The 26212-nt window shown below is 34.9% G+C and overlaps 3 protein-coding genes across 3 annotated transcripts in view; 2 read left to right on the top strand and 1 right to left on the bottom strand.

Annotated features, from left to right (window-relative positions):
• The window catches only part of kst (spectrin beta chain, non-erythrocytic 5 kst), an 89497-nt gene extending 81180 nt beyond the window's left edge, over nt 1-8317 (top strand). Inside the window, exons 68-76 of the mRNA XM_077432466.1 lie at nt 539-598; nt 1861-2145; nt 2221-2438; nt 3901-4003; nt 4091-4172; nt 4249-4318; nt 4841-4992; nt 6138-6365; nt 7250-8317. Coding sequence (XP_077288592.1) covers nt 539-598; nt 1861-2145; nt 2221-2438; nt 3901-4003; nt 4091-4172; nt 4249-4318; nt 4841-4992; nt 6138-6365; nt 7250-7389 — 1338 coding nt within the window. The 3' untranslated portion in view covers nt 7390-8317. The remainder of the gene's footprint in view (nt 1-538; nt 599-1860; nt 2146-2220; nt 2439-3900; nt 4004-4090; nt 4173-4248; nt 4319-4840; nt 4993-6137; nt 6366-7249) is intronic.
• The window catches only part of LOC143913041 (uncharacterized), a 478228-nt gene that overhangs the window by 134548 nt on the left and 317468 nt on the right, over nt 1-26212 (bottom strand). The window lies entirely within an intron of this gene.
• On the top strand, nt 9767-16553 carry kin17 (kin17 DNA and RNA binding protein). The gene is made up of 7 exons (XM_077432535.1): nt 9767-10113; nt 10272-10605; nt 11964-12156; nt 12233-12368; nt 14583-14781; nt 16080-16257; nt 16326-16553. The coding sequence occupies exons 2-7, from the start codon at nt 10298-10300 to the stop codon at nt 16509-16511; spliced, it is 1200 nt and encodes a 399-aa protein (XP_077288661.1). The 5' UTR covers nt 9767-10113; nt 10272-10297; the 3' UTR covers nt 16512-16553.

Below are 26212 nucleotides of genomic sequence, written 5' to 3'. Positions count from 1 at the left end.
ATTTAAAAATGAGACAATTTACAGCAGACTTTGTGACACCTTCGGAATAATAGTTGTTTAGGATAATGTTCAAATAGGATTTTCGGGTTTAATTTAAATTAACTGTAAAGTATTAGTATATTTTTATTATTATAATTCATATTTTATATTTTTACATTGAGCAACCAAAAAAATACCAGAGTGGAGATTAATCAAGCTTTACTACATAAGTTTGACTCACTGAATTCGAATGCGACAATGATTTTTGTTGATTTGTTCTCGTTTAAGAGATACGAGCGTTTATAAATGATCGATATGTCAAAATCTTTTTATAATATTCACGTATGGCATTCAATCGAAAAATCGAAAATGTTCTTTTGTTGTAATTACACCCAGGATTTACATATATTTTTGCTTCGAATCGATCATTTGAATGCCAGTGTGTTATATTATAAAGTGGTATTTGTAAGTTGTAGATTGAATATTACTGGCTTTTTTTATTATTATTATTGTAATCCGTTGACTTTATGTGGTTTTTGTGTATGGGGAATATTTGCAGCCGGACACAATTGCAGAGCAGGATAACAAGAACGTTGGAATTAAAAGTCCCGCATCGAAGGTGAGACAAATATAAACAAAAAAAATCATAAAACGAATCTTACACAGCACGTTTAAATAAATAAAAAAACAACACATCTACATTTACACATAACAGCACGTTTTCACACTTTAACACTATGAAATATATATATCGCAAACTATACTGTCGATTAATATTGTAGCGTGGGGAACATGAGAGAGTATCCACCGTTCATTCGTGCACAGCATTTATTCAACGATTCAAGAGGTCCACACGGATCCACCGCTCACTCCAGAATAATCTTATCTACCGTGTGTACCTCCTTATAAAGGACAAGTTGCCCATCACAGCTTCCCCCCATCCATCAATGTGTCTATTATCTAAGCACTTAAAGGCCTACCCTACCCTGTCGGGTCTATTGTTTACCAGTGACCCTTACGGCACAAACTCTGCGTTTATGAATATTCGAAAAATGAACTCGTACCAAAGCATTGAGATTAGGAGTGGGGATAGACGGTTTCGTCGGCTCTTCCCATCAATCTCTTCGCATACATGTGTACATGTCCCGTAAATAGCCTACCCCCCCCCCCTCACTCCTAATCTTAATGCTTTGGTGCGAGTTCATTTTTCGAGTCTTCATCAACTCAGAGTTTGTGCCGTAAGGTGGACCCATTGATTACGCACGCACTCGGCCAGGTCTGTGAGAACTCCAGCGTATCCTTCGTTCGGGCACTTCATCCCGTTAGCCTAATCCGGGGTCTCTATTGTTCACCCACGAATGCACTTAGACAGTGGATACTCTCTCTCGGGTTCCCATGTTACAATATAATGATTGAATAGAATATTTCACTTCCATTGAAATAACACCAGATCCATTACGACACACTACTATTGTCGTAATGAACTATTTTAACTGGTGGTTTATTCTTATGAAGATGTCTAAGAATGGATTTCATCGGTACTTCCATACTATTATATAGAATGTGATTTTCTTGAATTTGAAACTAATATTAATTGTTAAATAAAATTTAAAATCAATCATTCATTACTATTATTTAACTATTTTTCAGACTTGTTTAATTTTCACATTCACTATTTTATTTCCGATTAATTTATCGACACACAGCTAAGTATACTGTTTTTGATCGGTTTTCCGGTGGTGGATGTTTTACTCGTTCTGTAGCATGATTATCGGTGCATGCGGTTTTGAAATTGTTATTGTATTGTCGATGTGGTATATTCCGTAGCAGCGTGAGCATTTTTTTTTAGAGACGAGGCATAATGTATTTCGTTCGGTTTAGGATTCACCGGGAAAGACGACTAAAAGAACACCGTCGTTCACGACCAGAAGGCGAACACAGAGCTTTAGGAAATTCCAGAGAGGAGACGCCAGCGATCTACCGCCAGTCGAAATCGAAGGTTACTTGGAGAGGAAACACGAGTTTGGCTGCGGCGGCAAACGTGCCACCGTCAGGTCTTGGAGAGGTTACTACACCGTCTTGTGCGGCCAGCTATTGTGTTTCTTCAAAGACGAAGCCGATTTTACACAGTCGAAAGCGGCAGCTCCACCTGTCGTCATCTTGAAGGTAATATATGTACATTAATATATGTAATTGTTATTTGTAAAATTTCCGTTTTAAAATACATCATTTCTATTGTAGGCCAAGTGCGAACGCGCTGAAGATTACACCAAACGCAAACATGTGTTCCGACTTCGGTGCGTCGACGGCGCCGAGTTCCTCTTCGGGTGTGAATCGGCTGCCATGCTTGAAGATTGGGTCAATAAGATTGTATTCCACGCAAACTTACCTCCGTCCATGCAGCTGCTCAGCTACGGAAAGGAGCCAGATGTAGAAGCCATCCGTCAAAAGTTGAAAGAGTAAATATCATATACTATTCAAACGAGCCATTCCCGTGTATGAAAATGGGCATTTGATGACATTAGATGAACCCGGCATATACATATATAAAAATCAATGTTTTTCTGTCTGTCACGTATGCGTTCCTATACCATTCAACCGATTGCGATGAAGCTTACATGAGTTATTGTGTGTATGCCTGTGATGGTTGCTGTAAAAAAGAATTTCAGCATAGGTACAAACAAAACGATTCGGATGGGGCCAGCCCACGACTTTATCTATGTATTTGAGGAATATAAGAAAGATAAAAAACAAAATTCGATAATTAAACAAACATGTTCACATATACCGGCTATGAGAGCATTTCCGATACAAATTGGGCGCAAATGTGGGGAAACTCACACAAGGCCAAAGTTCTACTTCCGGCTGTCGGATTTTGTTCAAAATTTCTTGATTACTTAAAATCACTATAAATGTTATACACATTAAATATCAAGAAGATAAAAATAATTTAAAAGGCCGAAATAAAATAATGAAATATTGTTTTAATGACTACTTACGGCTTACGAATTCTGACCAAAACTTTATCGACTAAGTTAGTACATAAAGAATACAAATATAAATTTTCAGCTTGATACGTTCAGGGGTGTGGAAAAAATCGTGTGGTCACAACATTTTTGACTTTTTTTGAAGAGATAAAAATCCCACTTCCGGTTTATTAAATTTGATTTAACCTTTCCACCACGTACGACTACTATACGTGTCGTAGCGAACATGCCCTTAGCGCGCGAGACACGCATAGATGTCTTGGAAGTTCCAACCTGTATAAGAGCCGTCTATTGTGTTAAAATTTTATAACTTGGTTGAAAATATTACTAAATGTATACTTTACCAGATTCAATAGATGGCAGTAGTCAAAAAAAATAAATATAGGTTGTAAAATTCAAAAAAATATTACAACCTATATTTATAGTCGAAAACGCGATAACAAAATCCGCAAAAAAGCAGCCGCGTACAGGGCATGTTCGCTAAATTTGGTGACGCGGGCAAAGGGTTAATAAACCGGAAACCAGTACTGTTTCCGGTAAAACCAGTACGAATGGCCTTGCCACCTTTATCCAAAGTTAATTTTTGACTATTAGCACCTGAACTAAAACCAATAGCTCGTTTATGAACAAAGTAGTATGTTCATGAACGAACCGGAGTGAACACGTGCACTGTAACAGACACAACTCGAAGAAATAATTGATTACGAACAATAATACACGTTTGAATTTAATTAAACCTGTACTTATCTCACTTGTTTTCGCATACAAATTATTAAGATTTCAAAACAATTGATTTAATATAAATATATCAGGGTTTAAAAAATCTATATGTTCTTGACCCTCTTCATATATGTATATAATATGAATTGTGTTGCATACACTGACAGTATGATAAGAAATTATTTGCTAATTGAGTTCACTTTTTCATCAACAGTGGAAATGCATCGTCAGGTTCATCCGTTACTTCGTCTCCAGAACCTCGTACTCGACAACGAACACAAACGGAAATATTGACACAACATAGAAACTCGCAGCAGGTCTTTATTTAACTATACATATTGCTATCTCTTTTGTATTTTGAATTTTATCTTTGTAAAGGCTTTTTTATTGTTTATTTTGTATAGTCACTCGCATCGTCCGATCTTCCGAGTACTCCACCGACGCCGCCTAGAACGTCTACGCTTCCGGAATCACCCTCAAAACAACGTAACTATCGATCACAACACTTTGCATATACATATAACTTCTTCACAGTGCTTATCGCCATTTTTATTGCTTTTAGTTCCGCCAGCAGTTCCTCCACGGCTTCCACCTGTTTCGCCCAAGGATAATAACAATGTAGCAGTGTTGAGGTAAATAAAAACTGACTGATGATTTCAATTCCTGAATAGTCAGTTGGCGGTCAAAATATGACTATTTGGTATAATGATATTGTTGCGTAGAGGTGGGTGGAGGATCCAAGTAATAGGCCAAAGTCGTGTCACAGCATTTATTGATGATTAAGGAGATACACACACTGGCAGTGCTCAGTCCAGAATGTCTTGATATCGCCTAAGTACCGCCTTATAAGGGGCAGGTCTCTCAGGACATCTTCGACGTATGATTTGTTTACCTATTGTTATGGTCACGTACTCGGATATGTATTCCCACGACATTCGGTCCCACGGTACCAAGGTATCGGTCAATTCTGAGAAGGGACCAATAACGGCCAACTCGGTCGCCATTGTTTAGCCTACATGCACTTAGTTTGCCGATAATCCTCGAAACCAATTATAACGGTCACACAGTCTCTGGGATGCTACTTGGGCTAATCCGATTGCAACTACTCGGCGGCTCTTTTTAGTATACGTAACAATATAATGTTTTGATTGTAGACATCATCCTGATCAACATTTGAGCAATGGCGCTGGTCGACCTCATTCCGAGCAGGTTCTAATGGCGGCTCCGAGGAATCAAGGCTTTCGAACTTCGCATCAGCCGGCCAGTAACCACGACTTGAACACTCAATTCATTCGATCACAACAACGTAAGTATCATGAAAAAAAAAACACTGAATGATTACAATAAAAGTTTCTATACATACATACAATAATAGAATCATTTCACGCATTTGTTCATAATTATGCACTGTTATGAATCATCGTTGCATGCGTCTATCATATTTAGTGATTTAATTGATTTATATTAGGGAACAATTTAAACGTCCGTTTTATACGATAAATGTGCATTTAAAAAAGCAATTTAAAAAATTGTTGTGCATTAAAAAAAGTTTCTGTACATTACAAAAAATTTGTGTGCATTTCTAAATGACGGATACAGATTGCATTAGAAACTTTGCTTTGATCGTTGAAAAAAATATTTGCTACTTAAAAAGCTGATGTTTGCTACTTAAATGTGTATTACAATGACCAAAATACGAACTTACAACGACCGACGCTTCGCTCTACTGGATTCCTCCTTTTTTTACTCTTCGGCTTGCGACCTTCGACACCTACGACCTTAGCTTCGACTCTACGACCTGACATCATTCATATTCATACGTTATACGTAAACAAAAGTAAACACTTTTGATAGTTGACAGTTGACAATAGCGGAAGACTGCAACTTTGCCACTTTTTGTATCTATTCTAGGTTCGGTGATTACTAGTCAAATGTGAACCGGTCGCTCTAGATCGGTCACACGTGATCACCCGTCACATTAAAACTGGTCACATACTAAAATCGGTCAACCTGTTTTCTCGTGACCGATTTTAGGGTGTGACGGGTGATCACGTGTGACCGATCTAGAGCGACCGGTTGTCCTGTGACTGGTTCACATATGACTAGTAGTCCGTTTACCCTATTCTAATGCTAAAATCTATTTTTTCGAACGATCGTTTCATATTTTATAATGCCAAAATATGGAATTCGGTATATAACCGAAAATAATGCAAATTTTTAATGCACAAACATTTTTTTTAAGATACAAAGTATTTTTCTCAATGTACAGTTAAATCATGCAAAATGAACGCTGATCTTAATGAACATTTTACTACATATTTATTTAAATTCAACGCACTCTAGTGTATCTTATGATGCAAACATCATATCGATGAAGATACGTAGTTAGTATACATATATAGAAACGGGAAAACAAGCATATTTGAGTATTGAAATGTACGAATGGATTAGATGCGGAAAACCATCCACCGCCGCTGCCGCAGACGCTCCCGCCGGCTTCACGAAGACCTCTTCAATTCGACCACATGCACCATCATCAGCATCACGACACCGAAGATTGGCAACACCATCGCCAACGCGTCATTTCGTCGTCCAACAATAACAATCGGCCGTCGAGCCAGACCAGCTGGACCGATACGGCCGCGCCCACAGCTCAATTCTACTCGGCCAGCGAATACGGTCAGTCGACTACCGTCCGAGGATACCTGCCTACTCCGCTGCATGATTTTTTTTTTTTTTTTGTAGAAATTTTGATGCTTCACTTTATTTTCTCATCGCTAAATCAGATTGTATATACATATATACATGTCTTTCGACGGTTTGATTTCTTTCCAGCTATTCTTAATCACTATTTTTATTATTTTTATTACTTTAACGTGTGATTATTTTCAAGTTTGCACACTCACTATCTATTATTTATTGCATGGATTTTATACATACAGTGCTTTTATCTCACGAAGGCGTATTTTGTTAATTCTATTAAGCCTATTTCAAATGTACATATTTGACACGAATACACACATGTACATTGAAATTGGATTTGTTAATAATACATCATTTTTGATGAGGAAATACTACATATATGAGATAAAGTATGCCATCATGAGATAAATACACTATTTATTTTTCGCTTGGTTTTAATAATTCGCCTCACAATCCATATTGATCAGTTTTACACTCACTCAACTAATCCATTATGTAAATATTTTTATTTATATATTATATATTTTAGTTTAATATGTGATCAAATATTTTTGATTTTATCTATTATTAATTATTTGTATATACAATGTAATATATCAAAAATATGTGGTCGCCTCTCTTTAAATGTATTTTCTCCCTTATTATATCTTAACCTCTACTTTTGAATTTGGTGTTTTGAGTTTTGAGTCTTGTAGTGAATTTGTGGTGGTTAAGTCATATGCAAAAATAAACCAATTCCTTCAGAAAGTATTAAATTATGGAGTATTTTTTTTTTGCTTCTTTATTTATTGGTTTAAATTCGCAAGTTATGTCCCAACATTTAAAACAGTATTAAAAATAGTGTTTGTATAAATTTTCAGCGGCTTATCAAGGTTCTAGTACTGGAGCAGCAGAAAGTTCCGGAGAATCCGAGCTATCTACGGGCGGCGCACCGGAGAAAAAGGATAAAAAGGGAATTTTAGGATTTTTGAAAAGAAATAAAAAGAGCTCACATTCATAAGTAAAAAGGTAAAAGTGTTATCTTTGTATAATATACATAAATTCCAATATTGCTTTGGGACCAATTTTTATCAAAAACAAATGAATCATTTTCAATATTCAGTCTTTGAATAAAGTGGATTTTATTTTTATTTTTTTTGACACCTTGAATTGTTAAAAAATCACTTGCATTTTACTTTTTTATTAAGTCACATTAATTGTATTTTGTTCATAGTTGACAAATGTCTAATCATGTATATGTAAAAAAAATTATATTATACATGTATAATAGTGTTATATATTTGTATATGTCTATTATAATAATTTTAATACAGTTATGATTTCGGTTTTTGCAACATGTTAAAATTGTATGTTAACTTATCATAATGCCATGTGTATAGATTTATAAAAAAAAGTATACTTTTTTCTTGATTTTTTTTATATAATATCTGTTAAGTTGTTACTTAAAAATTAATATTGTTTAAATCAAATGTGATATTGATTTATTTCTAAAAGAAAATTAAATATTGGCATTCGGTCTGCGCCATTCGCGCTAATACATTTTAATTAAGCTAAAAGTTTCAAAAATCAATATTGTACTTACTAGTTTGTAACTTTTTGATAAAATATTAATTATATGATAAATATAAATGTCCAATATATTTTGTGTTTTAAAACCAAAGTGGATTTAAAACATTTTTTTTTAGTTTACGAAACCAAAAATCTTTTATAAAATTGCCAGCCCAGAAACTGAAAACACGAATGTTGCAACAATAGTATTTTTGGTTTTGTGCTCGAATACAGTGCAATTTTGCATTATACATTCAATTTTGTTATAAATAATTCCAACTACAACCAAATCTATTTTTAGTGGTAAAATTCATATATACATATTTTTTAGTTTTATTTTTATTATATTTGCTTATTGATGTATATGTACAAGACATTATTGACCCATTTGTATGTACATATGTTTTAAAAATAAAAACATTTTTAATTTCTGAATGTATGTTTTTGATTTTTTCATTAAAGCCCCATACTTTCAGTGGCATTCTTGCTGGCCAGTGTACAGTTATTGACCTTGGGGTTAAAAAAATAACGATATTTAGAGATCCTTTCGTACCTTCGATGATGCTTTCATTCACCGTGCACAGATTTTGCCAGATTCGTCTACTCGTCTAACAGATTGCTCCAAAGCGACGAGTGTGCTAAAAAGATAAAGAAAGGACAAAAGGAAAAAAGTACATGAAATTTTACAATTAAAAATACTTAAAGAAAAGAAAAATAAAGAAAACATGACATAGAAAAAAAAATTCTTAATAAATTCATAATTGAATAAACTAACTCAACCTTTCTAAATGGTCGCGACTTCCGTAACTTAGGAAGTGGTGCAGAGAATGAAGAGAGATGTGACAAATGTCAATGGCACCATCCGGTGAATTTAAGAAACGGAGGCCACGAGGAATGGGAGAATAACTAAAAGCCACAGTTCTAGCCAGAGGAGTGTGAAAAAGGGGACGATGGAGGGTCCATATCACACTCTCCGGAGCATGAAGGCCCAACTCAGCCAGGATAGACGGACAGGAGATATAGCCTCTAAGTATGCAATACAAGAACTTGATGAGGGCAACACTCCTCCTGTGGTCAAGAGAAGTGTAGCCGACCATACCCATGACGAATCGTGAAGGAAATAAATATGAGTAAATCCCATATTGCTCCTTATAAAGCAGTCGGAGAAAGCATCTTTGGATAAGTTCAAGTTTCATAGATAGAGGTTTAGTGGAAGGATTCCAGATCATATTTCAAGATACTCTTAACTAGAGCATTGTACAGCAATCTCAAAACAGCGGGATTATGGTAGTGTCGAGAATTACGAAAGACAAACCCAAGTATTCGTGAGGCAGAGCAACACACGGAGTCAATATGATCAGAGAAATTTAGGTCACTCTGGAATGCAACCCCAAGATCAACAGTAGAATCGATCCAGTTCAATAAAGAGTTACCAACAAGATATGAAAAGGTACGATCGGGGATGGATCTATATCTGGAGTAACACATAACCTTGCACTTGGAGACATTAAGAGGCAAACAGTTGGTTAACGACCAATCATGAAGAGCATTAAGATCATCTTTTAAAAGCTCACAAGAACGTTCAGAATCGAGACTCAAATAGAGCTTTAGATCATCAGCGTATAGTGAGAAACGACAATTGACCAGTTTATTACTAATAGCATTTACAAATAAATTGAATGCAATATAGTACTTCAGGGATTGTCCATGTGGCCAACAATTAGAATCTCTAGAATATAATAAATAGATGTAAAGCGGGTTCGGTGATTACTGGTCACAAAGTCACTAAAATCTCTATAACGGAACATCTGGCAGCCGAAAAGTCCATCATACTAACGAAAACTATCATACTAACGAGAACTTGAGTGCCAAATATTGTGTATTCGCGATTTTTACGGCAAAAATTGTCTTTGTTACCACCGCAATGTGACGAATAATCCAATTACCGTAAAGCGGTTGAGAGATATGGCCGTTAAAAACTTTATTTTGGTTATCGCAGCTGTCATCGTCTGACAGACGCTTGTCAGAAGTCAACTGCTCGATTTAGTTTTTTAACCAGTATAATCAACACAATCAGCAATGTACACAATTTAAATATGTCGAGTTGCATTCACATTCAATAACATAAAACAATTAAATCATATTTGGACACATTCCATCGACGATTGATTTTGAGGTTAGTTTTTCATACATTGTATAGTAGTGTTCGCCAGAGTTATCAACTGCATATATGGCCACATATATTACATAAAAGTTTCCTATCATCTATTTCTAAACTAGCGAACTAAATAGCGAGCAATATATAATGTGATTTTTATTATTTATATTGAACAGCATTAGAAAGACAGAATCCCATCAAGATGGGAGGCAAAGCTGAAAAGGGTACACCGAAGTACATAGCAAACAAAATAAAAGCCAAAGGTTTGCAGAAGCTCCGCTGGTATTGTCAGATGTGTCAGAAACAATGTCGTGACGAGAACGGATTCAAATGCCACACCATGTCCGAGTCGCATCAGCGACAACTGTTACTATTCGCTGACCACTCTGCTGCATACCTGGACCAGTTCTCGAGGGATTTCGCCGACGGATATTGTGAACTTCTGCGGCGGCAGTTCGGCACGAAGAGAGTCAACGCCAACAAAGTCTACCAGGACTATATCTCTGATAGGTAACGACGAATTTCCGTTTTTGTATTTAGTAACTTACCAAATACATGTGAAAGAGTTTCAAACCAATCCATTGAGCAGATAAGGAGATAATTAAATCCAAGTACATATATACGTATATGTATATTAAAAAATTCTAATGTGACCAACCGACGACTTTATCTATGTATTTGAGGAATATAAAAAGTATATAAAACGAAATTCGATAATGAAATATACATACACGTTCATAAATACCGGCTATGAGAAAATTTTCAATACAAATTGAGCGCAAATGTAGGGAAACTTACACAAGACAAAAGTTCTACTTCCGGTTGTCGGATTTTGTTCAAATTTTTTTTATTACATAAAATCACTATAAATATTATATAAGAAGTTAAAAATAATTTAAATAATCGAAATTAAATAATGGAATATTGTTTTAAAAAAAATTACTACTTACGGTTTACGAATTCTGGCCAAAACTGTATCGACTCTAAGTTAGTACATAAAGAATACAAATATAAATTTTCAGCTTGATACGTTCAAGGGTGTGGAAAAAATCGTGTGTTCACAACATTTTTGACTTTTCTAAGAGGAAAATTTCCCACTTCCGGTTTATTTAATTGAGTTTTTTTTTTTTTTTTCATCACATTGATACAAGAATTATACTTGAATTTTTTCGTGAAGGGCACACATTTTTAAAGGGTAGAAAAAACAAGATTAAACTACCACTTCCAGTTAATGGATGCTTACCAAATTTTATACATAACTTGCTATTAAGCTTAAACTTCTAGATATGAAATTTCAGTTCAATAAACCAAAAGGTTTCTGAGAAAAATATAAAAACACTCGTATCTCTAGAGTAAAAGTACTACTTCCGGTTCAGATAAAAATATTTCAAATATATAAGGTTATACAAAAGATTATTATTACTATTACATGTAAAAAAACTTCAGTCTCATTCAGTTCATTCATAGCGGTTTGGGAAATAATTGAATTCAAAAACTTACAAAAAAGAGGACACCTACAAGGGGAGGTGCCATTTCCGGTCAACTTAAAAATTTGAAAAAAATTTACGTCGTATCGATAAGAATTTCAGTAACCGATACTAAGTTTCAGTTCGATAGGACGAACGGTGTTCGAAAAATCCCCAAAATACACAGACACACATTTTTTCTAGATCATGAAGATGTGATCAGTGATCGATTCCGAGTTCGAATCAGTCAAAATCTCGAGTTGGAATTTTCGCATGATCACAAAACTTCATCTATTGTTACTACGTACATAGATAAAGTAAAAAGAAAAACTACAAGTGCATTAGGAATTTCCTGTAATGCTACCGTTGTTCTAAAATTTAAAATAAATAATTGCATTTAAGGGATCATCTGCATATGAACTCCACACAGTGGGAGACATTGACCGAGTTCGTTAAGTGGCTCGGACGTGAGGGCCGTTGCACAGTGGACGAGACTGAAAAGGGATGGTTCGTAGCTCACATCGATCGTGATCCAGAAACGATAGCCCGGCAGCAAGCGCTGGCGAAGAAAGACAAGATGGAAAAAGACGATCAGGTATTTTGAAGCGCTTTTAATATCGCCGTACGATCTTGGCATATATACATATGTAATGTTTAATGTTTCATTGTAGGAGCGGCTCATGGCTTTCATAGAGAAGCAGGTGGAGAGAGGCCAACATGCAAGCAGTTCGGGAGAACCCAGCTATTCCGAATTACAAAGATCCAACGATGAAAAGATTACCGTCAATCTGAAGACGAAAATGCTACGTAAGTTTGTTTAACTGCTTCAAAATCAGCATAGCTTGTTTGTTAAGAGGGCTGTATACCCGAAACCTTAATTTTGTTGCCGTTCCTTTCTTCGATATCTATATATTGAGTCAATGTATATATTGAGTGAATACAACAATATATATCAATATATATATTGAGTGAATGCGACAGTTGCGGTTCGACCAGATAATACGTATTTTAAATCGACAAAATCGAGGTTTCGTATTCTCCAGTTTTCTCCTCCGAAACTGGACCAATTTATAAAAAAATTTCATCATCGGTATGAGAAAGATATTTTCTATGTTTGTATGCTCGTATTTTTTTAAAAATCAACCGTTAAATAAGCATGCTGGACTCTTTTCGTGGGTGTAAAAAAGAGACGATTTTATAGATGTTTGACGGCTCCTAGCTCCTATAAAAAATAAGTAATCAAAAAAATAAAACCACAGAAACAAGCCTATGGTGGATATCCATAGTATATTAAAAAATAATTTCTTTAGTGCCATAATTGAGGAAGGGAGAAGTCTAATACGTTTGTATGGACAAGGCGCTGGTGTCCAGCCCTCTTAAGCTTCTGCCTGGCACTGAGAGGCGCCGGGTTCGATCCAATGAGCTGACCTCGATTGAAAAAAAAATTCCGAGTATATCTGTAGTGCTGATGGTCAGACCTGGATATTTGTGACTCCAGGTCGATTGTTTCCTATCAGAGTTTGCCAATTTTTCTGATTTCATTGTTGAAACGGTTCCCGATTAAATTGGATAAAATCCTTCCTACCTACTAAATCACCACTATTTGAGTAAGATTAATATACAATAAAATGTATGTACAATTCATAGATGTCTCCTTAATTACGAGTTTTCAGTGTCTCGTAATTCATTGACTTGTGTAATGAAAATGCTGCATTGTTTGTAATTGGCCAGGAAGGCGCATTGGGGTTTACCTGTAAGGCCTTCCTGGTATATATATAAAAAAAAAACATCAATATTGAATAATATCATACTGTATGTTTTAATCAGAGTGCCTTTACGAATAAATAAATTGTGTCAATAATATGCGGTACGTCTCCTCCATAACTACGCTACAACGCACGGAAAATAATCAGGGTCATTACATATTCACTACAGAAATTAAAGTTTTATTTTGATATAGATTTATTTACAATTTGAGTCGATGCGGTGCAAACGATCGAAAAGCGCCAGACAGACTGAACCACAGATTAACTGTACGTGTACCTTATGCGTGCGCACTACTCGCACTTACACTAAGCGAAATCTACCCGAAGTCCCGACATACATACCTACCCTGTATACGTTCTGTGCTTCTGATACTTTAGTTCCGAATTTTGCCTTATTAAACTCGCCAGAAAGATCCAACTCAATTTTAATAATTAACATTATAATAATAATTGCATCTGTGCACATCGAAAGGTTACTCGTCATCTGATGTGCAAGCTATCATTCGTGAAGTCGAGAATTGCGTTTAAAGCAGCCATCCAGTTAATCTGTGGTTCAATCTGTCTGGCGCTTTTCGATCGTTTGCACCAAACCCAATTTGAGTATATGGTGGTGTTGGGCGTTGGTGGCCAATCCGTTTCTTTTCTCAGTAGGCGGATTATTTTTATCCACTTTTTTTGTATTTGTCTGTACTTGGGAACTCTTAAATTAACGTGTAATGTATAGTTTCAACAAAAATATGTATAATATAAAATGAACAGTGTTTATGTTAATTAAATTTAAATAATTGGTTATTAATATAATTGAGTACTCGGCGCCACCAAGAAAATGTTTTTACATTTATTCAAAAATAATTTTTAGATTTCTCTGGTGCCACCCCTGAAATTTTATGTAGAATGCGGGCGAACGCCATGACACTTTTAAAAACGGTCAAACTACGATGTTAATTGAATAATATGTTACTTAAATGATCAATTTACATATAAAAGTGCATCCCATGTTGTTTATTGTGTGTTTTTGAATGCATTGTGCTTTTTTTTAACGATGCACTTGCCCATCTTGCGAGTAATGTAAACAAACAGAGAAGTTTTTACCGGACATACGTCGAGCACCAAGCATCAAATACGACTGATGCTAAAATATTTGGAAATGTCTGTGGACATTCCTTACTTGACAACAATATGACGCCTAAAGCCACTTTTATTATTATAATTTTTTTTTTGGTTTTATTGCAATGGATTTCTTGAACAATTTCAGCTCCAAAGGCACCGATGCTCACTCCGACGCCCCATATATTAGACAAAAGAAAGTCTGAAAGCGTCAAAGACGACTATTCAAGTAAAAGATCGAAGAGTGGTTCCGTTCGAGACGCAGAACCCCAGAAAAAATTGTCTGCCTTAGAAGAAATCATATTGGAGGAGCAGAGACGAAAGAAATTCCGTAAATCAAGAAAAGAGTATGTTTTTATTTTGAATCCACTTTTCATTACAACAGAATAATGTTTTAGATTCTTCTTCTATTGATCTTATTTAACACTTGCCTTACTGTGCTAATAAAACCCACTATCCACTGTGCTGGACGCTCAGCGTCCATTTAAAAATGTCTGTTTTAAGTTAAAATAATGCAAAATCTGCGAGGTTAATTATTGTAATCTAATATATAATTTCGAAAGAGACTTTGTATGTATGTATGTATGTTTGTTTTGTTCGTAAAATCCGTCACGTTCAATTTAATAATAATAAAAAACACATGAATATTCAAATAAATTGAAATAAAATAAATTTAATAAAATGTTTACTATTAGATTGGCCATGTTTAAGCGGTTTATATTACAAATACCGAGCGAAGCCGGGTAAAAACACTAGTCTAATATATGTATTAAACGCGAATAGTATTAAATAAGATCAAGAAATGAAAAAAATAACAGGGAACTGAATTCCCCCCTTTCCCTATCTCTCTCTTGTATCTGTGATGCTGCGTACGGACCAAACCAACGACGATTTTGGGCCAACGTTTTAACCAGCAGGATAAAACCAGTAGCGTACAAAATATCGAAATAAAAATTAAATTTAAACATTGAAATTAAATATCAAAATTAAAACTATTATTATTATATTAAAATTAAATTCAAATATCAAAATAAAATTATAATCATTATATTAAAATTAAAATAAAATATTGAAAGTTACAACAGAACATGCCCAATTTAAATAAATTTTCGAGATTGACCTAAAATTAGATCATCAACAATCACATACAGGTAATCCTCGACTTTTGTTTGTCGAAGATGTTTTGACTTACGAAGATACGCACTAAGATCGAAAAAAAATCAAAGAATTATTATTTTTACTTCCCCGTAATGCACAGTTACTGAGAATATATCATGTATTAGTATGGGTGATCGAGCGATCGTCGCCTATCCGTTGCGTTGTCGGTACATCAATCGAAATTTTTTTAGTCTTCAATTGTTTCTCTCGTCGAAATAAATCAAATAATTAAATCCATCTCAGAGGTAAAATTTATCGGATAATGTGTGATTATTAATTTTATTTCGACGAAAGAAAAAAAAACCCTTTGACAAATCACCGACATCCGACACTGACGTTTTTTTTATAGCATTCGGTGAATTGCTACTTCATCTACATAGATCAATCGAAAATGTGTTATATTTTTACGATTAAAAATCTTTTGATGAGCTTTTAATTAGAATGTATCCCCAATTTTATGGTTTAACCGTTTTTTTCCGCGCACAAGGATTTCTGATGACGACAGTGGCGATGATTGGCTCAAAGAAAACATAGTCGTCAAGGTGATAACTAAGAGCTTGGGCGACAAATATTACAAAAAGAAAGGTGTCGTTTTAAAAATCATCGATCGGTACGGTGCAGAAATTCAAATGTTGGATTCCGGAGACAAGCTCAAATTGGATCAGGTATTGTTACACATTTTTATTTGTTGTGGTTGTAGCTTTAAATTTGATTTAATCTTTCGATTGTTTAGGACCACTTGGAAACTGTAATACCGAATGTGGGCCGCAATGTTATCATCGTATCGGGACCCAAAAAGGGAAAAACTGGTGAACTGCTTGGCCTGAAGGACGGAGGATGCCTGGTCAAATGTAAAGATAGGGAAATTCTACTGCAATATAACGAACTTTGTAAACTGCACGACACCAAGTCGAGCTAAACTTGTGATTAATTATAATTAAATAAATATATTTTTTTGTATTTTGTATTTGTGAATTATTTACCCATCAGTATGCACCAGTTTTATTATTAAGTATTTATGTAAGTTATTTTGTGGAAAATTTCTTAATCCTACTGATACATGGTTACCGATGCGGTGCAAACGATCGACAAGCGCCAGATAAACTGAACCACAGATTAACGACACGTGGACCTTATGCGTGCGCACTGCTCGCACTTACACTAAGCGAAATCTACCCGAAGTCCCGACATACCTACCCTGTATACGTTCTGTGCTTCTGATACTTTAGTTCCGAATTTTGCCTTATTAAACTCGCCAGAAAGATCCAACTCAATTTTAATAATTGCATCTGTGCACATCGAAAGGTTACTCGTCATCTGGTGTGCAATCTATCATTCGTGAAGTCGAGAATTGCGTTTAAAGCAGCCATCCAGTTAATCTGTGGTTCAGTTTGTCTGGCGCTTGTCGATCGTTTGCACCAAACCCAAGGTTACATATGTACATACATTTTTCAAATTATCTGTACGAATTTTTAGGAAAATTCATTTCAAATTCCAATGATAACTTTATATTCAAACCATATTTAGCATCGTTATTATTTTACTACACAGTGTTGTGTCAGTCTGATTATATATAGAAGAGATGGTATATGGCAAAAATCAGTACACAGATCTGCTTAATAGTTTGATAAAATTTATATATAGTTAATTGTTTGATACAATTTATGATGACCCGTTGATACATACATATTTATGGATATTCACCGAATGATCGTGCCTTTCCTGTTTCATTGAAGCGCAATAAGATCAATTTTCGGCATCTGGAGAGTACATTTGGACTCTATTAGTGGTTGTTCCCTCTTGTCACAACCCACCCGTTGCGAAGATGCTATCGTCCATGACAGAAGCACTATGACAGTAAATTGGCCGTGATAATGGAACGACGAAATCCCAACTCATCGATTTGCTGTTCGACCAATTCAAAATAAATTGAAAGAAACAAGAGAAAGACTATCCACTGTCGTGGGTGAACAATAGAGACCCCAGATTAGGCTAACGGGACTCAGTAAGTGCCCGAACAAAGGATACGTTGGAGTTCTCATAGACCTGGGCAAGTGCGTGCGTAAACAATAGACTCGCTAGGGTAGATCTTTAAGTTACTAGACAATAGACACATTAATGGATCGGGGAAGTTGTGCTGGGCAACTTGTCCTTTATAAGGAGGTACACACGGTAGATCAGATTATTCTGGGGTGAGCCGTGGTTTCGTGTGGACCTTCGTGAATCGTTAAATAAATGCTGTGAAACGACTTTGGCCTTTCAATTAGATCCTGAACCCCACCCCTACGCAACAATAGTAATTACTTTTTATTCCTGACGATAGGGAGAATAGTGCAATCCCCATCGTCCATATAAATAAGGTTGTGGCTATTTGCAGGTACTATATCTGCGACAGGCGCAAAGCCTTCTGCGCAGGCTTTGCACCTGTCGCAGATATAGTACCTGCAAATAGCCAATAATTCGCAGATATAGTACCTGCAAATAGCCACAACCTATAAATAATACAAATGAATTATAAAGTAAATAAATAGAATATAATGATAATAATAAAATATATACATATAACAATATTAAATAACAATAATTATAAGAAAGTCAATTTATGGCGGTCATAGGAAGCGTCGGTTATAATAGGAAGCGTCTTGCGTGCCACTCAAATCCTTTGGCGTATGGTGTGCTAAAGTAGAAATCAATGAAAAGATTAAAAACAAACTAATAAACAAATAAAAAAAAACTTAATATAGGTATAATCTTCGAATACCTCCATCATAAGTAGAGGTCGGAATCTGAAGGGGCCGGAAACGTGCCGCCTATTGTTCCATTGTTGTAAATCCTTTGTAAAAAAGGTTCGGCAAACCTTTAACAATGCATTTACAATCTTTGAACAATAAATAGCCCCTTCAGATTCCGGGCTCTAATCATAAGTCCCGTTAACTTTACGAAACTTAACAGCTCCTTCAATTTCGCTCGTCTTTTATCATCGTCTTCGTCAAAGCCACAACTTGACAGAACTCATCACTAGTGGCCGGATCCACAGCGCGCCGTTTATTGTTCAATTGTAGTAAATGCTATTGTTCAATTGTTGTAAAAGGTTCGCCCAACCTTTTTTTTTGTACTCTAGCTTTGTAAATAGAGCCAAACCGCCCCGATTCCTGGAAAAAGCACTGTCTCTATCCGCAGTCCACTCATCACTAGACACCGGACCCAGAAGGTGCCGCGTATTGTTCAAAGGTTGTAAATGCATTGTTAAAAGTTTGCCGAACCTTTTTTACAAAGGATTTACAACAATGGAACAATGGCAATAGCACTGTGACTATCCGGTGTCTACTCATCACTAGAGGTCGGAATCTGAAGGGGCCGGAAACGCGCCGCCTATTGTTCTATTGTTGTAAATCCTTTGTAAAAAAGGTTCGGCAAACCTTTAACAATGCATTTACAATCTTTGAACAATAAACAGCCCCTTCAGATTCCGGTCTCTACTCATCACATGCACTTCAGAAGACACGCATAAATAATCAGATTTGATGATGTCGATCAGCGCGGAAAATGGCAGGTTGAGAATGTCGGGGGCTTTGTACAATTGAAATTAAAATAATTAGGTAAGCACAGTAACTTCACTTTAAAAAACATCTTCAATAATCTAAACAAACTTTTTCGAAATTTTCTAGGGCATAAATTATCGCCGTTTCAATAGAATGTCAAAGCCTTTAAGCTGTTATTAACGTCGATCGTTTTGTTATACAGATTATAAATCCCTAATTGGGGGGCAAGATCCTTAAATTTCCCGTACAGATTATCCTAATCGAAAGCATTACATGCTAACCACTGATCTATGTTGCTGGTTACATTTGTACATATATGCTAATTATGTCATGTACTAGCTTATACGTTTGTACATCTCGGTTTGCACAGTGATGAAAACGAAACCTGTAGCCAAGACTTGTATCCAAAAATGTCAAGACCAATCTTACTCTAATCTGGACGAGTCATGGAAATAAAAATGTGAAAACCACGTGATTCGAGATTATTCTACCTCAAAACAATCTTGAGATCAGACATGTGGGATATTTTTTTGCTACACCCATCATTCACTGCTGATCATCATTCATCCGATCGGCAAGTCCCACTAACTGTACCATTAGCATTTATATTCATTAACTCACACGCTATTTCCTTTAAGGAGAAAACTAAACACTTTGAAAGATGTACAACATTGAGGCCAAGCCAGGTTTTCAGACGAATCGACTTGAAATGTTGTATTTGTGGATTGATTTTTGCAAACTACCGTTTCCTCGATTTGAATGCTGTCTATCTACTTTCCGAAACCAGTTGCTTTGCATAGGTGCGTTGTATTTTTCAGTTTTTATTCTTGAAATCAATATTTCAATCATATATGTATGTCGTGATTATCAGTAGTCGAGAGATGAATAATGAAACACATAATTTAAAAACAATTATTTCTCGATATTTGTCAATAGTATAATTTGACCTAATAAGCGCCTAATACGACTATAATAATGGATGTTTATTTTTAAGTGACCAACATTGAAGAGGTAGGAAAATAGTCGATGTTTTAAAATACGATGGCGAAAATAAAATTTGGAAAACCTTAAAAAGTCTTAACAGTGCAAAATTTTCCAGATAATGAATAGTGGAATTCGTGAATTTACACTTTTAGGGTATGAAAAAGCTAATCTTGACTTATTTCGGTGGTTGAATAGATGGTTGATTTCCTTTTGGTCCTCTTTTACGCTGGGCCTATTCATTCATGGAAGGTTTTATATAGGAAACAAATAAATATACTTCATCATCATCATCTACAGCCATTCGCTACCCACTGCTGGATGAAAGCTTCTTCCACACGCTTCCATTCTTCTCTGTTTTTCGCAAATCTCATCCACTCACTCCACACAATTTCCTAATTTCGTTTACCCAAACTTCCCGCGGTCTTACTTTTACCTTTTTGTATTCTCTCGGGTACCATTCTAGCATTTCTTTTGTCCATTATTTTAGCCACGTGGCCCACCCATTGCCATTTCAATCTCTTCACTCTATCCACTATATCCACAACCCTTGTCATACTTCTCACCCACGTGTTCCGCTTCCTGTCTTTCCTCATTATGCCGAGCATACAGCGTTTCATACTATTTGAGTGCATTGGACTTTGTATAGCAACTTGGCGTTCAATGTCCAAGTTTCACATCCATATATCATCACTGGCAAAACACATTGATCGAAGATCTTTTTCTTCAGACAAAGTGGCATTTTTTATTTAAAAACCGCATTCATTCGTCCAAATGCACTCCGTCCTAATCCTTCTTTACTACCAGAAATTTCAATTATTTGACCTAAATATAAATAATTATTTATTACTTCTACTATTTCATCATCTAATGAAATGCTATCCGGCATGCAATAACTATTGAACATTAGTTTAGTCTTATCTACGGTATTTTATAATCCTACTTTCCTTCTTTCCCTGTCCAGCTGTGTTAGTCTATTAAGTACGTCAGCTGGATCGTGAGCTATTAAAACTACATATATCGTGTGTGAACCGAAGATGACTCTATACTTACACGTGTACATTGAAATTATATTAGTTTCTTATCTTCTATATATGTATATGAATATAAAAACGAATGTCTGTCTGTCTGTCTGTGTGTCTCGAATAGGCTCCTAAACCACTGAATCGATTACGATGGAACTTTCAGGATTTGTTGTATGCATGTTCGGGAAGAATACTATGAAAAAAAACGGAAACGAAAACGGGAAAAACGGGAATGAGTGTCATTGCAACGCAACAATTTCAAATGTGTTCGCTGCCTGCGTTTTTCCGACAAATGGAAACGGGAACGAGAATGGGAACGGGAACGGGAACAGGAATTGCATGCGTTATTGTGGCATTTCAACACATGCCGGGTTCAGCTAGTATATCATAAAAATCTCATACATATTGTATTCTTGGAGTTTTGGAAAGTAATTGATAAGAGATCGGTTATTGAAATCAAAACACATTATATGTATACTTGTTGCAAATCAAACAAAGCATGTGTCGTTATTTTAAAAAGTTGCTATCGCACTCTGATTAAATTTGAAAACAAGAACAAACTCAAATTAGCCAAATTGTGGTGTTTGTGAACACCAATTAGACAATTTTGGAACACATTTGCGCTGTAATGATACGTTATGTATAAATCTTTGAAATTTTCCGATGAAATTATCAGAGCATACGCCATTTCAGGGTTGAAGATGTTGAACCGGTTCGATGACGTATCGTACAAGCCATTAGCTGACTAGTGGCTAGTTGACGACAATTCGTCAGCCAGTTCGGACGTCCATACTGATCATCATCGACGTACGTTTGCACATATTTTCAATTTTAATTTATACCATAGACACAGGTTTAATTAAATCCCCATTGTGAAACACTCACCCTCGTTCATTTCATTCGGAATGTTTCAAGTATGATTTGTTTTCAAATAAAAATAATTCTGTACTGCAATATTGTTACAAATTTGGCATCAAAAGACATTAAGGAAATTTATAGAACAAAAGTATGAAAGTTAGAAAATGACTTCTTTGTTTTCATCTGAATCTTACTTACTATATAACTATCTTTATGTATATATGTACAATTGAATTTTAAGGTATTTAGCCATTTTTGATCTCACCGTACCCTAATTTTCACTGTAGATATGTTTTGGAAGGTCTCGGAGTCCGGGATCAAAGGGTACCAATACAAAAGTGCCTAATTTAACGGTGTTTTCCTCTTATTATTTTAGTAGTTAGAGAATTATTTTTTGGAAGAGGCTGAAACCCTTTAAGATGACCTTTTTCCCAATTTACCAAAGCACGCCTTTGCCGGGCTATCTTAACAAGTCTATTTTCAAAAACCAATTGTAAAACTATTCTTTTCCAGGTATTCTATAGAACTATCAATAAATAGTGAATATTGTTGATGAAATTTCATGTACAACATATCAATCATATCGATCTTAATGAATATACATTCATATATTATATAAATATTTTCAAAAATAAACTTCACATTGATCAATCAGTGTGATTTATTTGTATTTTTATTTTGTGTGCTATATATTTATACTATAATTACATTTATTATAGTTACTTACAGTTAACAATATAATTCTTTGATTAATTCCATATATTCTATATACGTACATATACATATACATACTTATGCATGTATTATTTTCGATTAGAAAGGTTATCAAAATGAATGCCGAAAATTCTTAGTAGTGATTTAAAAAGAATCTTTTATTTTGTATAGAAACCGAGAAATAATAATAAAATAATAGTGATAAACTTTGATCTTTTCTAATATGTATTTTTGTAAGTAATGCTGTGTTTATTTTTGTATTGCAATTTTATCAATTCATATGAATTTTTCCTCAATATTACATGCTCATGTTTTACAAAAACAATCAATATGAGTTGTTATAATATAATAAGACTATTTTGTATATATTCATGTAAAATAAATCAGAAATACAAACAAATGAAGCGATATTTCCAAAAATAATTAGAATGTTCGTTTAAAATTATAATATATTAGAAATTCTCGGCACGTAAATTGTATTCGACTATTTTTAGAAAATAGCCGATTATTTCAATATCGATCAAAACATACCAAAAAGTGATTTTAATCTTTTTTTTATTTTCTTTAAAATATCCTATGTATGTACATACATATATGGTAGAATCAAATAAACCGGTCTCCGTGACGAGCCCGAATTTGAAACGCCGGAAAACCCAAATATCAGAAGGCAAAGATGGAAAATCGAAAGATCTTAAGTCGAAAGATCAAAAAAAAGGGTGCATGGTAAACGGTATATACTCACTTAATTTGCGCGAGCAGCGTACAACAGGAACAAGAGGAACAGGCTTTTCCTCCCGTATTAATGTGCGCGCGCAGAATACGGGAGGAAAAGCCTGTTCCTCTTGTTCCTGTTGTATCCTGCTCGCGCAAATTAAGTGAGTATGTACCGTTTACCATGCACCCTTTTTTATCTTTCGACTTAAGATCTTTCGATTTTCGATCTTTGCCTTCCGATATTTGCGTTTTCCGGCGTTTCACATTCGGGCCCGTGAGATAGACCCCAAATAAACATATGTTTATTTATTTAAGCATTAGCTTGAACCATTATGGCATTATAGGAAGAACTTAGTGCGCCACAATGGCATACATAAGAAAACAAGAGAGAAAAAAAATAATTCATAGAATAAAAAGAAATAAGAGGCAAAAGCAGAGAAATAAGATAAAATAACAAAAGAAAAATAGTACATAAAAATGAACATAAGGAAAAAATCGATAATCAAGAACACCACTGCTATAATTTGTATTCAATCGGTCAGTACCTTGAAATGCTCTTGGTCGGTTTAAATTTCGCGCCGACATAGCCGCGCAGAACAAAAGTACCTACATTTTATATCCAATGAAAATTAAATCGTACTCATAATTAGTCGAGGTAGGATAGTCACAGTGCTATCCATTGTTGTTGTAAATCCTTTGTAAAAAAGGTTCGGCAAACCTTTAACAATGCATTTACAACCTTTGAACGATACGCGGCACCTTCTGGGTCCGGTGACTAATAATTAGACATCAGTCACAAAAAAAAAGTTTTCGCAAGAGCCTAATTGGATAGTACATACTTCTCACAAAATTATAAAATAATATTTATACAGTTTTATAAACTATACTAATAAAATAATATTAGTATAGTTGTTTTTGTGATTTTGTAATATTCAATAAACTCAGAAACAGTAGCATAAACGTCGAAACTACGTATGTATAACGGAATATAAAGTAAATGCCGACGAAAGGTAAAAAGTTAAAATTTTGCGAGAGTCATAAAGCTTTATGACGGTTTTAGTTTTAGTCTAGTATATATATATTTTTTTCAATATTTTGAGTCCTTAAAATCGGTGCGGTGCAAGCGCTCGACAATCACCAGACAGACTGAACGACAGATAAACTGGATGGCAGCTTTAAACGCATTTCTCGTCTTCTCGAATGATAGATTGCACATCAGATGACGAGTGACCTTTTGATGTGCACAGATGCAATTATTAAAATTGAGTTGGATCTTTCTGTCGAGTTTAATAAGGCAAGATTCGGAACTTATCGAATCTTGCCTTATTAAACTCGCCAGAAAGATCCAGCTCAATTTTAATAATTGCATCTGTGCACATCGAAAGGTTACTCGTCATCTGATGTGCAATCTATCATTCGAGAAGACGAGAATTGCGTTAAAAGCTACCATCCAGTTTAACTGTCGTTCAGTCTGTCTGGCGCTTGTCGAGCGCTTGCACCAAACCCAACGGAAGACAAACTCCTTGCTGGTAACCCCCAGGTACACCCATTTTTCGTTTATACATACATATTATAACCAGCAGTGTGGATTGGTGGTTAGCATATTATGCATTCGAACGGAGTGGTCTCAGTTTGATCCCCAATAGTAGCGGCTTGTGACTCTAGGTCGATCGTTTCCTTTCAGCGTTTGCCAATTTTCATTGAAACGGTTCCTGTAAATTGGCATCTTCATTCCAATCTCTCTTGCAAATCTCAAGTTATTCAGCGTCTTGAGGTTCGTGAATTTCTATAATAAAATGCTGCAATTTCTATAATAAATTTCTACATATGTACATAGATGTCACTGTGGATGATATTAGTATGAATTCGCATTGTATAAAATTGCTTGTATTATTGTATTGTAACTGTATTAGTACACTCGTCGCTTTGGAGCAATCTATAAAGGCGAGTGTACATGTTCGATTGAAATAAAAATAAATATATTCAAAGCGCAAATTAAAATCCACTAGCATATTTGCTTTTTTATATTAATATCTTTAATATATAATTTCGAAAGAGATTTTGTATGTTTGTATCTTTGGTTGGGAGTTTTGAAAACAAAACAAATTTTCTATGACGACAATTCAATCGGTTGAATATTATATTTTTTTCGATTCAAATAAATTTAATAAAAAAACAAATGAATATTTACTATTAGATTCGCCATGTTTAAGCTGTTTATATTACAAATGCTGAGCGAAGCCGGGTAAAACAACTAGTTAATAATAATACAAAACTTTTGATAAGATAATATGAATGAAAAAAATAGTTTCTCGTCTGAACTCAACCTGAAATACTTACATAAATACATATATTATATTTCAAAAACGGAAATAATTAAGCGACTCAAAAAAAAAAAACACTATCTTCAAAATTAGTCTTTTAATGGTCTTTATTGACACGTTTTCCCTATTTTTTTCTTTTTAAAACACGAATAAACGTTTATCGACATTATGTTTATCAACGTATATGGAAATTCCTAATTGCAATACCGAATTATTTCGTCCCAATAAATTGTTATTAGCTTATGTAATTTGTAACTAACAAACTTATTTATATATTTAATTATAATTTACTAAATAACGGGTGATCCAACTGTTATACTGGATGTTTTTAAAACTAAACCCACATTTTACGATTGAACATTAGACATGTAATACGGTTTGATTTATGACAATTGAACACATTCTGGTTCTTATGACGGGCGAAATTGAATAATATGGATATTAATTAGCGCTGGTTTCAAC

The sequence above is a fragment of the Arctopsyche grandis genome, chromosome 6 (assembly GCF_051622035.1).
Source record: "Arctopsyche grandis isolate Sample6627 chromosome 6, ASM5162203v2, whole genome shotgun sequence".
Taxonomy (NCBI): domain Eukaryota; kingdom Metazoa; phylum Arthropoda; class Insecta; order Trichoptera; family Hydropsychidae; genus Arctopsyche; species Arctopsyche grandis.
Note: the sequence above shows the minus strand (reverse complement) of the source record. Positions and strands in the feature narration are given on the sequence as shown.

Bases quoted from the DNA above. Each gene is read 5' to 3' on its own strand.
- kin17 (XM_077432535.1), top strand. From the start codon at position 10,298: ATGGGAGGCAAAGCTGAAAAGGGTACACCGAAGTACATAGCAAACAAA. The intron at 14,782-16,079 runs GTATGTTTTTAT...TCCGCGCACAAG, and splicing joins TTCCGTAAATCAAGAAAAGA to GATTTCTGATGACGACAGTG. The intron at 16,258-16,325 runs GTATTGTTACAC...TCGATTGTTTAG, and splicing joins ACAAGCTCAAATTGGATCAG to GACCACTTGGAAACTGTAAT.